We start from the raw sequence: 9,580 nt of genomic DNA on the forward strand, positions 1-9,580 counted from the left end.
TATATATATATGTAAACAGAAGAAGAAGAAGAGAAAGAAGAGTGTGCTACTCAGGGCAGCTGGCGGCATGGTCCTAAATCCTTGTGATGTGACAGTGAGCAGAGAGACCGGGATTGAAACCCACTGCGGGTCACGTTGAAGGCACTGGGGACCCCTGCTAGGGAAACCCCAGAGGACAGTGAATCAGGGCAGCAGTGGCCAAGGGCAGCTCCCACATAACAAAGCCCGAGGGTCGGGGTTCTCTTGAAGGGCAGAGGTCCTGGCTGCCACAGTCCCCAGCGCTGCTCAGAGGCTCACGGAAGCCTGGTGAGGACGCAGATTCCGGGGCTGGGGAGGGGCCAGGAGGGCCACGCTGCTGCCCCAGATGCCCCTTGGGCAGGGAGGGCGTTACCGACTCAGCAGAACAAAGAAAAGCCCTTCCTGGGCTCCGGGAGCTTGGAGTGGGCAGCAGATCTGTGCCAACTGCTCACCCACGCCGCTCCTGGAGGTTCGGTGTCATCTGCGCCCGCCTGAGCCGCCTGCCCCTGCTTCCCAAGCGCTGCTCCGAGGGCAGCAACAGAAGCCAGGGATGGTGACGTTCTGGGGACTGTCCACGCTCACGCTGCAACAGCAGTGTCACAACAGCGCGAGCAGGAAAGAGGCTCAGGGAGGTGACACAGCTACCCGGGACCTCCGGCAGGGGGTTGTCTTTGGCAGTGACCTTGACGCTGGGACCCAGGGGGAGGTGAGCCCCCGCCCCCACCCCGCATGGAAGCGCTGCAGGGACACGGGGGTCACTGCAGCCGGCAGCTGGCTGCAGAGGACACGAGAGATGGGAAGAGGGCCTGCCAAGGACTGTGCCGGTGAGGAGCTATTGCCCTGCCCGAAGGTGACCCCACATCGCCCTGCAGTGGCCGGTGGGGTGAGGGTGGGGTGCAAAGGCATCCAGGATAGCCTCAGAGTCCCTGGAGCGCTATAGACTGCTCCCCAGCCTCACATCTGCTGTCGCACTTGGGCTTGAGGGCCCCAGGTCAGGTTCAGGTGGAGCAGCCCTTTCTTCTACAATGACTCTGATTTCCAACTTTCTTATTTCTTGGAGACAGGGTATCCATATGTAGTTCAGGCTACACTTGAACTCACTGTGTAGCCCAGGCTGCCTCAAACTCATGGGGATCCTCCTGCCTCAGCCGCCTGAGCGTGGAGATGACAGCACTACGTTTGGCTCCCAACCTTGTTTCTTCAAGGCGAGCACCCTTCACAGCACTGCTGCTGGAGGGAGGAGGTTGCTCCAGATCTTAAGGAGGACGCTCCTGGGTATGAGCTGTGACCCCACCACTTTGTGTCCTCTGCTAGTCTCGTGAGGAGACATCACAGAGGACGTCACCGGATTCGGTCAGCCTAAGGCTGGTGACAGCTTGCCCCCTCGGATCACAGGTCCAGGCTTCTGTTTCCCCTCCGCAGCAAATTGGGCTGGTTTCTGGCTTCAGGAGCCTCATTCTTTCCCCAAAGTGTTGTGTGAGCAGAGAAAGTGGGAGGAGACCCAGCCCGGCTGAGCTCAGGGCTGCTGGTCCTGCGCGGAGCGGCCCTCTTCCCTGGGAAGCACCTTCCAGTAACAGCCATCAAGCCTTAGGGAGCAGCCGGCTGTGACTTGGGGGCAGAGAGCAGGCAGAGGGGGAGGGTGCTGGCAAAGCTGCGGAGGGCAGCGTGGGGCTCCTGAGCACAACGACCGAGCCCTTCACCCGAGGGACCCCCTGCCCCATTCAGGGGTGCGGCACTGTTGCCTCAACTGCCCTGAAACTTTGATGAAGCCTGCCGTGTCCACAGGTGTCTCACAGGGGCCGAGGCCACCTGCAGGTCAGTGTGGAGAGGGGGACGGCGGGAGGGCGGGATGGGGGGATGGGCGAGGACAAGGACGAGAGCCCAGGCGGAGTCACAGGCGACAGGGTTCCTCGGAGCGGGCATCCTGGGGAGATCCCGGGGCGAGCTCTGGGTGGAATCTGAGGCCACAGCACCAGGGCTCCTGCGGACGTCCATGGTGTCAGGGACATCGGGGTCTTATGTGGATCTGTGTAGGCGCTGCCGCCTCTGCCGGCCACCAGCAGAAAAGACGCACTTGGGCATGGGTTTCACCAGTACCAAGGTAACACCGATTCCACCAGTCAGGACACTTCCTTTTCTTTTTTGGTGTTAAGAGACAGATACTGGACCCAACCTGGCATCAGAAGGAAAAACACTGACATACTGGTTCTTTCTTTTAAAAAGTCAGGGGTCATGGGCTGGGGGTGCAGCTTAGAAGTTCCGCTTCAGTACCACGAACCAAAGCAAACCAAAAATCACACCAAGGGAGGTGTCTGTAGAGACATGCGCACACACACGCACACCCACGTGCACACATCTATATACACATGCTCATACCCATGCTTGGACACACACATGCACACGCGCACACACACACCGAGAACTGTTGCTGAGTAATGCTGGCAGGCACCTACCCACACGTAGCCAGAGGAAGTTTCCGGGACCAAGGACGGGGCTTAGCTGAACATAGTTCTTGGATTCAAGAGAAGAGAGAAAACCGCAGTAGAGATGGAGAAAGAGGAGTTGCTGTGGGCCAGAGGGGCAGCGTTGCCTGGGGGCTCTGCTGGGACAACGCCGCCTGGCCACGGCCTCCCGTGCAGCGCGGGTGTGGGGAGGGGATGCGTCTCGGCCATTTCCGGTCTGTAACGGAACACACAGACGGCGGTGTACTAGAAAGGGAGGTTCGCCTGGCCCGAGTGTGGGCCACAATGTGAGGACGCAGACAAGTGCCCTGCCTTGGGCCTGTCCTCCTCCCAGGAAGCCACCAGTGCCACCAGGGGCTGCACCTCACACTTCCTCTCATCCTGGCACCTCAGAATCCTCGTCCAAATGCCATTAAGGTGAACGGGGGGGGGGGTAAAGGTTCCAGCACGCAGGCTTGGGGACCCTTGTGCCACTCACCCGAAACCCTGCCCTGGCTAGTGTGGCACATGCACGGGCCTGCGTGGCAGAGCCTGGCACAGCTCCCGCCATCCTTGGGCAGCTGCTGGCGGCCGAGGCCTGTGCTGGGCCTGCCCTCGCCATCCCCCTCCCTTGGCCACCTGAGCTGTGGCCACCACCTTTTGACTGACTTCCCTCTCGTCTCCTGCCGAAGCCCTCCTGGAGCACAGGCAGGAAAACGCTCCCTCCCTGCTAAGCCACACAGATGAAGCGAATGCAGTGTTAACTTACAAAAGCGATATATGCTCGGCATAAAAGAATAACACAATACCGAACCAAGTAAAATGCAAAGTGGTGGCTCCTCAGCGGCCCTGGGCCCCCGTCCTGGCTCTTCAGAAGGGCTCATCACTCATGCTCTTGGGGATCCTCTGGCCTTTTCCCAGGGCTCTGTGGATGCTACGGTTTGGCTGGGTCTCCCCCTAGTGTTGGAGGCTTGGCCCTCTGTGTCCTGGCACTCTGGCAGGCTGAGGCACAAGGATTGCAAGTTCGAGCCCAGCTTGGGCAATTTAACTTAGTGAGACCCTGTATCAAAATAAAAAGTGAAAATTATAGGACAGCTGGGATGCAGCTCAGTGCAAGACTCCAGGTCCGATCCTTCGTACTGAAGAAAAAAAAATAAGGCTACCAGCCTGGCCAGGTCCCTGGTTTCCTATCTCACATGCATGCTCTCCCGCTGCATCCACAGCCTCCCAATGCCACCTGCCGTGGCATGATGTGGCTGGGAGACCCTCGCCAGAGCCAGCCACATGCTGCTTGGATCTGCAGCCTCCAAAAGATAAGACAGACAAAGCTCTCAGCTTCACAAATCACCCATGTGGGTGTTTCGTTATAGCAATGCAGCGTAGACTAAGACAACACGTACATGTGTACACACACGTGCCATGCTACAACTATCACACTCAATGCTGTGACCTCCACCCACGAGGACGTGTGTAGATCGGCCTCATCTTCTGAAAGGCCGACGAGTGCTTTTGTGTTTGAATCCATTATCACTTATTTTTTCCTTCTGTGAATGGACATTAAAAGGGATATTTTGGGGGTTTGTTTGTTTTTTGGTACAGGGAATCGAACTCAGGACCTTGTACTTGCCAGGCAGGCGCTGTGCCACCGAGATATATTGCCAGCCTGATTTGTTTGTTTTTGAGACTGGTCTCGCTACCTAGTCCAGGCTGGCCTTGAACTCCTGGCTATCCTCCTGCCTCAGCCTCCTGTGCTGAGATTACTGGCATGAGCCACCACATCTGGCTAACGGGCCATTTTTAAAAACTAGCATACTAATATTTGTAGGCTTACGGCCTCATCGAAAAAGCCACTGTAAATATCTTCATCCGGTGACAGGGAGTGGCCACCATGGACAGGACACTGTTGGGGGCTGTGGCATGGGATGGGACAGACACTGAGAGGAGGACGAGGCCCAGGTGGGACGAGGCACAGTGGGCAGGTGGGGAGGGTGCCCACGTGGGGGTCTGGGAGCCACAGGCCCCAAGGCGGAAGAGTGGGAGCCAGGGGTCCACCTGTCCCGGCAGCACAGTTCGACAGCGAGCAGGGCTCCTACCTGGCCCCCGGGCGCTGGGGCTCAGGCCTGTGTCTGTGGTGGTATCTTCCCCTCCCCCCTCTCTCTGTCTCAATATTATTTTTTAATAAAAATAACTATAAAGGGTTCAAGGCGCTTTTCTTTCACGACATCTCAGCACTTAGGTCCCAGCAGCACATCGGTGGCAAAGAATGTCCCCTGTCACCGCGGCTGCTTGCCTTTATTTGAAGTGTCTGGCTGAGCTATCTCCTGGTGACATGCTTCTTTCAGGGAGAATTATTCATCCCCCCTCGGCCCCGCCGCTCCGGGCCCTGGGCTGCGCTGTCCCCGCAGGTGTGAGACAGGCCGGGCCTTTGTGCGCGGGCACCGTCCCCCCTTGGATTCCCTCCAGGGCTGTCAGGCCTCCGCTCGCTCCAGGCTCCGCAGCGCACAGGCTGACGTCTCCTGTCATCCCGGCGAGGGCCGCACAGCCTCCAGCCCACCTCTAATCTCCCCCACCACAAAGGGCAGCCCTGTCACTCAGGGGACAGCGGCGGGCGAGCCTGGATCGGGGCTGCGTGATAACGCGCCCACCCTGCCTTGGGGAGGATGCAGCTCGGCAGAGCGGCCACAGCCTCCTCACGGTGTGCAGGGGTGGCAGGGGCCGGGGGCAGGTGGGCAGGGACAGCAGAGCTAGCTTGGGGCACCCACAGCACTCGGAGTGGCTAGAGAAGAGCCAGCTAGTGGGCAGCGCGGGGTCGGGTGACTTTTCGGTGCCGTCTGTGAATACGAGGCAGGCCTGGAGGTAGCACAGCACCCTCTGCCCTCTGCACGTATTTCTCTGTCTCTTCCTGTAGATCAGTGGTGTACACGACACAAGGCAGAACCAGCAGGCTTGGCGGGAGCTGGGCGGGGCCGGGCCGCCTGCCCTCAGGCGCCTTGATTTCCTTCTCTGTGCATGGGGCGTACAGAGGACCTGACGACGCACACAGCAGGTGCTCACCGTTAGCATCAGCACAGCGGAGCAGGGCCGAGGCCCCAAGTGGGTCCCGGATAGCTGCACACGGCTGTGCCAGGTGTTCAAGTTGAGAACAGGGAAACTCGGGCGATTGCATGTGAGAGTGTGAGCCCCCGGGCCACACAGGCCGGGCCGGGCAGCAGCTCTGGACAGGCACAGTGCCCCCCCTCGCCCTTCTCACCCCACACCCCAGCCTCACTGGCTCCACGCTTGCCTGGTCCTTGGGGACATTGGAGTCTGAGAATCAGGGTCCTGGACAGACCCTCTGCGGGTGACCTGTGCAACCAGTTCCCTCTCAGCCTGTTTCCCCACCTGTAAATTGGGACTCCCAGCCTGGCGGTGGGGGCAGGAGGCGGCGTGCACTCTTCTAATCCCAGTGCCCTGAGAGGCTGAGGCAAGAGGATCACAAGTTCAAGGCCAGCCTGGCAAACACAATGACTTCATGAGACCTTGTCTCAGAGTAAACAATTTTTAAAAAGGGGACAACACCCAATAAATGAAACCACCTGGGTGTGTCCCCTAACCGAATAGGAAGTGGGCATGGACAGCGGGCCCCCAGTACCATACAGGAGAAGATGCCATCGCTGAGGTTTTATCGTCACTGCTGGTCGCTGACTGATGTGGAGGGTACCCCATGGACTAACCTTTCCCGGTTGGCTGGGCTGGCTCAGAGGTACCATGGGCCGAGCAAACCGGCAGGGCCTCCCAGAGCCCGGCCCGGTGCCCCTGGGGAGGTGCCCAGAGGCGTGTGGCGGGGCCCCGGGGAGGCAGTGTCCCTGCCTCCTGAACCCCCGCCGGGAAGCTGGTCTCTGGAAGGGAAAAACAGGTGTGGCCGTGGTTTCCAGCTCTGCACTGTAAATTAATCCAGCCAAGCAATTGGGAACAGAAAGTGCTTCCTGTCCCAGCCAGGACAATGGACAATAAACGCAGCCAGCCCGCTGGGCCCGGCCCCAGCCTAGGAGGCTACAGGAAGAGGTCCCCACGCACACACCTGGGCCGAGCCCAGCTCAGCATTGTTCTGGGCTTGCGGCTGGCGGCTGAGCAGAGCCCCTGCGGCCCGGAGATCTGCATTCCTCACCGAGAACGCACTTCCTAGGGGAGGCTCCCTTGTGGCACGGGCTGAGCAAGCGTCTTTGGCACTTACCAGCATGTCCTGAAACGCTGCCGGCCCACTCACCAGCATGCAGGCGGATGACTCCCAGAACCGGCCGATGTGGTCCAGACCGGGTCAGCGCTCTGTCTCACCCCGAAGGCTGACTGGACACAGTCTGCCCGCACCAGCCAAGAAGGACTATTAGGAGAGTCGCTCATTCGTGACGCTGGCTTCTGACCCCAAAACAAGACTTGGGGCCCGGTCCCCTTGGGCAGCTCCCTGACGGCAGGCGAGAGGCCTCACCACTGAGTTTCTGAGACCGATACCCAGGGCTGCAGCGGCCTTGGATAGACGATTAACTCCAGGAATGTTAGGAGCTCGCACTGCCTGGGAGTTAATGATCATTCTTCCTTCAGGCGTGCTCGGAGCTGACCTTTGCAGGACAATGCGCCAGCCAGAACCAGGATGGAACCAGGGCCCCGCTCTTCCAGGCAGGCGCCCACTCCGGAGCCGCACCCCGGCCTGGCCTAACACAGTCCTGGACAAGGGAAAAGAGGTTCCCTGTCCAGGGACACTGGGTCAGAAGCAGCCAAGGCGACTCTTTGGGTGCACGAAGGTCCCGTTTTCCTGCAGAAAATCCGAGCGGCAGGCAGGTGGGGTGGGGGTGGGGCAGCCCTGTCCCGGGCTGCGCAGCAGCGGCCGCGGTGTGTGCACGGGACACCCGAGCGTCCCTCCCCGAAGAGGCTTTTACCTGACCATGTGGCGGCCGCAGTCCCAGAGCGCTGCTGGGGACCCACCGGCTCCAGGTCCTCGGGGAGGTTCCACGTGACAGGTCGTCCTCCCTGACCCCTGGCTGGGACCGTTAATGAGCCACTCTCTCCTTTTTTCCTCTTCAGTGATGGGGCCCTGGGAATCAAAGAGGCCCTCAGTGACTCAGGCGCTTCCCATTGCCCTATTGGAGCATCCTCTGCTCTTAGCCGCGAGCTGTTCACGTCCTCTTTGGACCCGATAGGAAACCCTCCCATTGTTTCGCTACAGGGATATTAGCGCCGATGAAGGAAGCGGCCCATCAGATAATCGGCGGGCGGCGGGGGCGAGCTGGCTTGCAGCACCAGCGCGGGCGCGCGCACGTCTCCACCGCGCGGCACCCCAGACTCCCAGCCCTGGATGCCCTTGGCCGAGACACGGGAAGGGTCGTGTGCCTCGCACCCTACTCTCGTCTGCAAGGAGGGGAGGAGGAGGAGGAGAGGAAGATTCCCTGAAGCCTGCCGTGTGCCGAGGCTCTGCTGGCTCAGCCACCTGTCGACCCTGGGATCCCCCGGGCCGGCCGCGGGGGGCCCCCGCCCAGCCACCCCTTCGATCTGGCTTTTATGCCTTTGTCTTGTTTAAGATTTCATCTGAACAAAGGTCCTGCTCCCGACAAACAAGGGAAGGACGTCTGTGTCCTGGATTTTAGAAGCATTACATACACACCTGGGGTGCTGGAGGGTGGGGACCGCAGCAGCCGGGCCCCCACCCAGGGCCCAGACCCAGACTCCTTGAATAAATGAAAGGTGTCACCGTTCTCTTCCTGGTTAGAAGGAGGACCTCAGGTTCAGAGAGGGTGTGCGAATTTCTCAGCACTACACCGCAGGACTTGAACCCAGGGTGAGCCAGCCGTGGCAGGCAGATGGCTCTGCAGAGTGGAAAGGGGGCGGTGGAGGGAGAAAGAAGAGAGGGGCGCAGACCTGAAGCGACAGGTTGTGTCCACCTCCTGGAAGGTGCTGCCCTGCCCAGGAAGCATCTGTGTATTCTCTTTGCCAGCACTAGCCGGGTCCTCTGCCCCGTACTTTTTTTTTTTCATTGTCTTTTTTTTTTGAGACAGAGTCTTAGTATGCAGTTCAGGCTGGCTTTGAGCTCACTTTTTGTAGCCCAGGCTGGTCTTGAACTCCCAACCTGCTTCAGCCTCCCAAGTGCTGGGATTCCAGGTGTGCGCCACCACACCCGGCTGCCCCAATCTTGAATGCTAACAGCAACTCCCATTTATTGAGTGGCTTTTATCTGCCAGGCTCTGGACCGGGCACTTCGTGGAAGTTATTGTTGACTCTCAAAATAAGCTCACGCAGCTTGTGAGATTCCGTGCCCAGCTCCTGGCGGCAAAAGCGAAACCCAGAGGGCCTATGTCCCTTGCTTAAAATCAGGAAGCAGGAAAGAGGGGGACAATGATGACATCGGAGCTCTGGGCTGAAGCTCAGCTGGGCGTCCTGCGGGGTGGGGGTGTTCAGACGAGCTGGGGACTGGGCCTGGAGACGCAAGCTCAGCAACCCAGCGCCAGCCCAGGAGTATCCGTCCTTCCCGGCGATCACAGGATGGCCGCATGGGCAGCTGGGTGGTCACAGGGATGTGGGGGTGGCAGGTCCTCTGTAGCTGGTGCAGGCAATGATAAGGATATAGCAGCAGCCCCTGTCTAGTCCCAAAGGTCCTTTGCAGAGGGATGAGCCAAGGGCCCAGGATGACCCAAGACGCTGTGTATGTGGCCCTCTTCCGAAAGGGAAAACAGCTGCCACCAGACTCACCACCCCCAGATAGACCAGCCGAGTCTCACTCATGTAACTGTGAAAGAGCCACACAATGTTGAGCTCCGCGAGCCTTTGAGACTCTGTGGCCCGTTGTCCATGACTACTGCCTGCTTGCTGCCTGGCCGGACCTGGGACCCTCTGCCATACCCCGAGCACTGGGGCTCTTCCTTTCCACCTTTTTTTCCCTGGGCAGGGACCTGGCCAAACTTATATTATTTTTAACAATCCCAGTCACCATTTACTGAGCACCTATTATGTGCCAGATGCTGCACCCTTTGCTTACTTCACACACACAGTCCCTTTAAATCCTCCCCACCCTGGAAGGACCTTGGTATTTCCACTTTCCAGTGTGGACCCTCAGAGAGATCAGTAGCTGGCTCCCTACCCCGGGCAGGAAATGG

General features: G+C 59.4%; 1 protein-coding gene across 1 annotated transcript; it reads right to left on the minus strand.

Annotated features, from left to right (window-relative positions):
- Positions 1-4,672: 4,672 nt before the first annotated feature.
- Positions 4,673-7,646, minus strand: LOC102022000. The gene is made up of 5 exons (XM_005387257.1): positions 7,373-7,646; positions 6,673-6,768; positions 6,173-6,337; positions 5,841-5,917; positions 4,673-5,486 (listed from the first exon to the last, which is right to left on the minus strand). The coding sequence occupies exons 1-5, from the start codon at positions 7,644-7,646 to the stop codon at positions 5,016-5,018; spliced, it is 1,083 nt and encodes a 360-aa protein (XP_005387314.1). The 3' UTR covers positions 4,673-5,015.
- Between the last annotated feature and the right edge of the window lie 1,934 nt (positions 7,647-9,580).

The sequence above is a fragment of the Chinchilla lanigera genome, unplaced genomic scaffold (assembly GCF_000276665.1).
Source record: "Chinchilla lanigera isolate Chin_1 unplaced genomic scaffold, ChiLan1.0 scaffold00028, whole genome shotgun sequence".
Classification (NCBI taxonomy): Eukaryota; Metazoa; Chordata; class Mammalia; order Rodentia; family Chinchillidae; genus Chinchilla; species Chinchilla lanigera.

Coding starts and splice junctions, on each gene's coding strand:
- LOC102022000 (XM_005387257.1), bottom strand. CDS start 7,646: ATGGGAGGGTTTCCTATCGGGTCCAAAGAGGACGTGAACAGCTCGCGG. Junction 5,918..6,172: donor AGCCCAGCCAACCGGGAAAG/GTTAGTCCATGG, acceptor CTCTTGCCTCAG/CCTCTCAGGGCACTGGGATT. Junction 5,487..5,840: donor CTGGGAGTCCCAATTTACAG/GTGGGGAAACAG, acceptor GTGCGTCGTCAG/GTCCTCTGTACGCCCCATGC.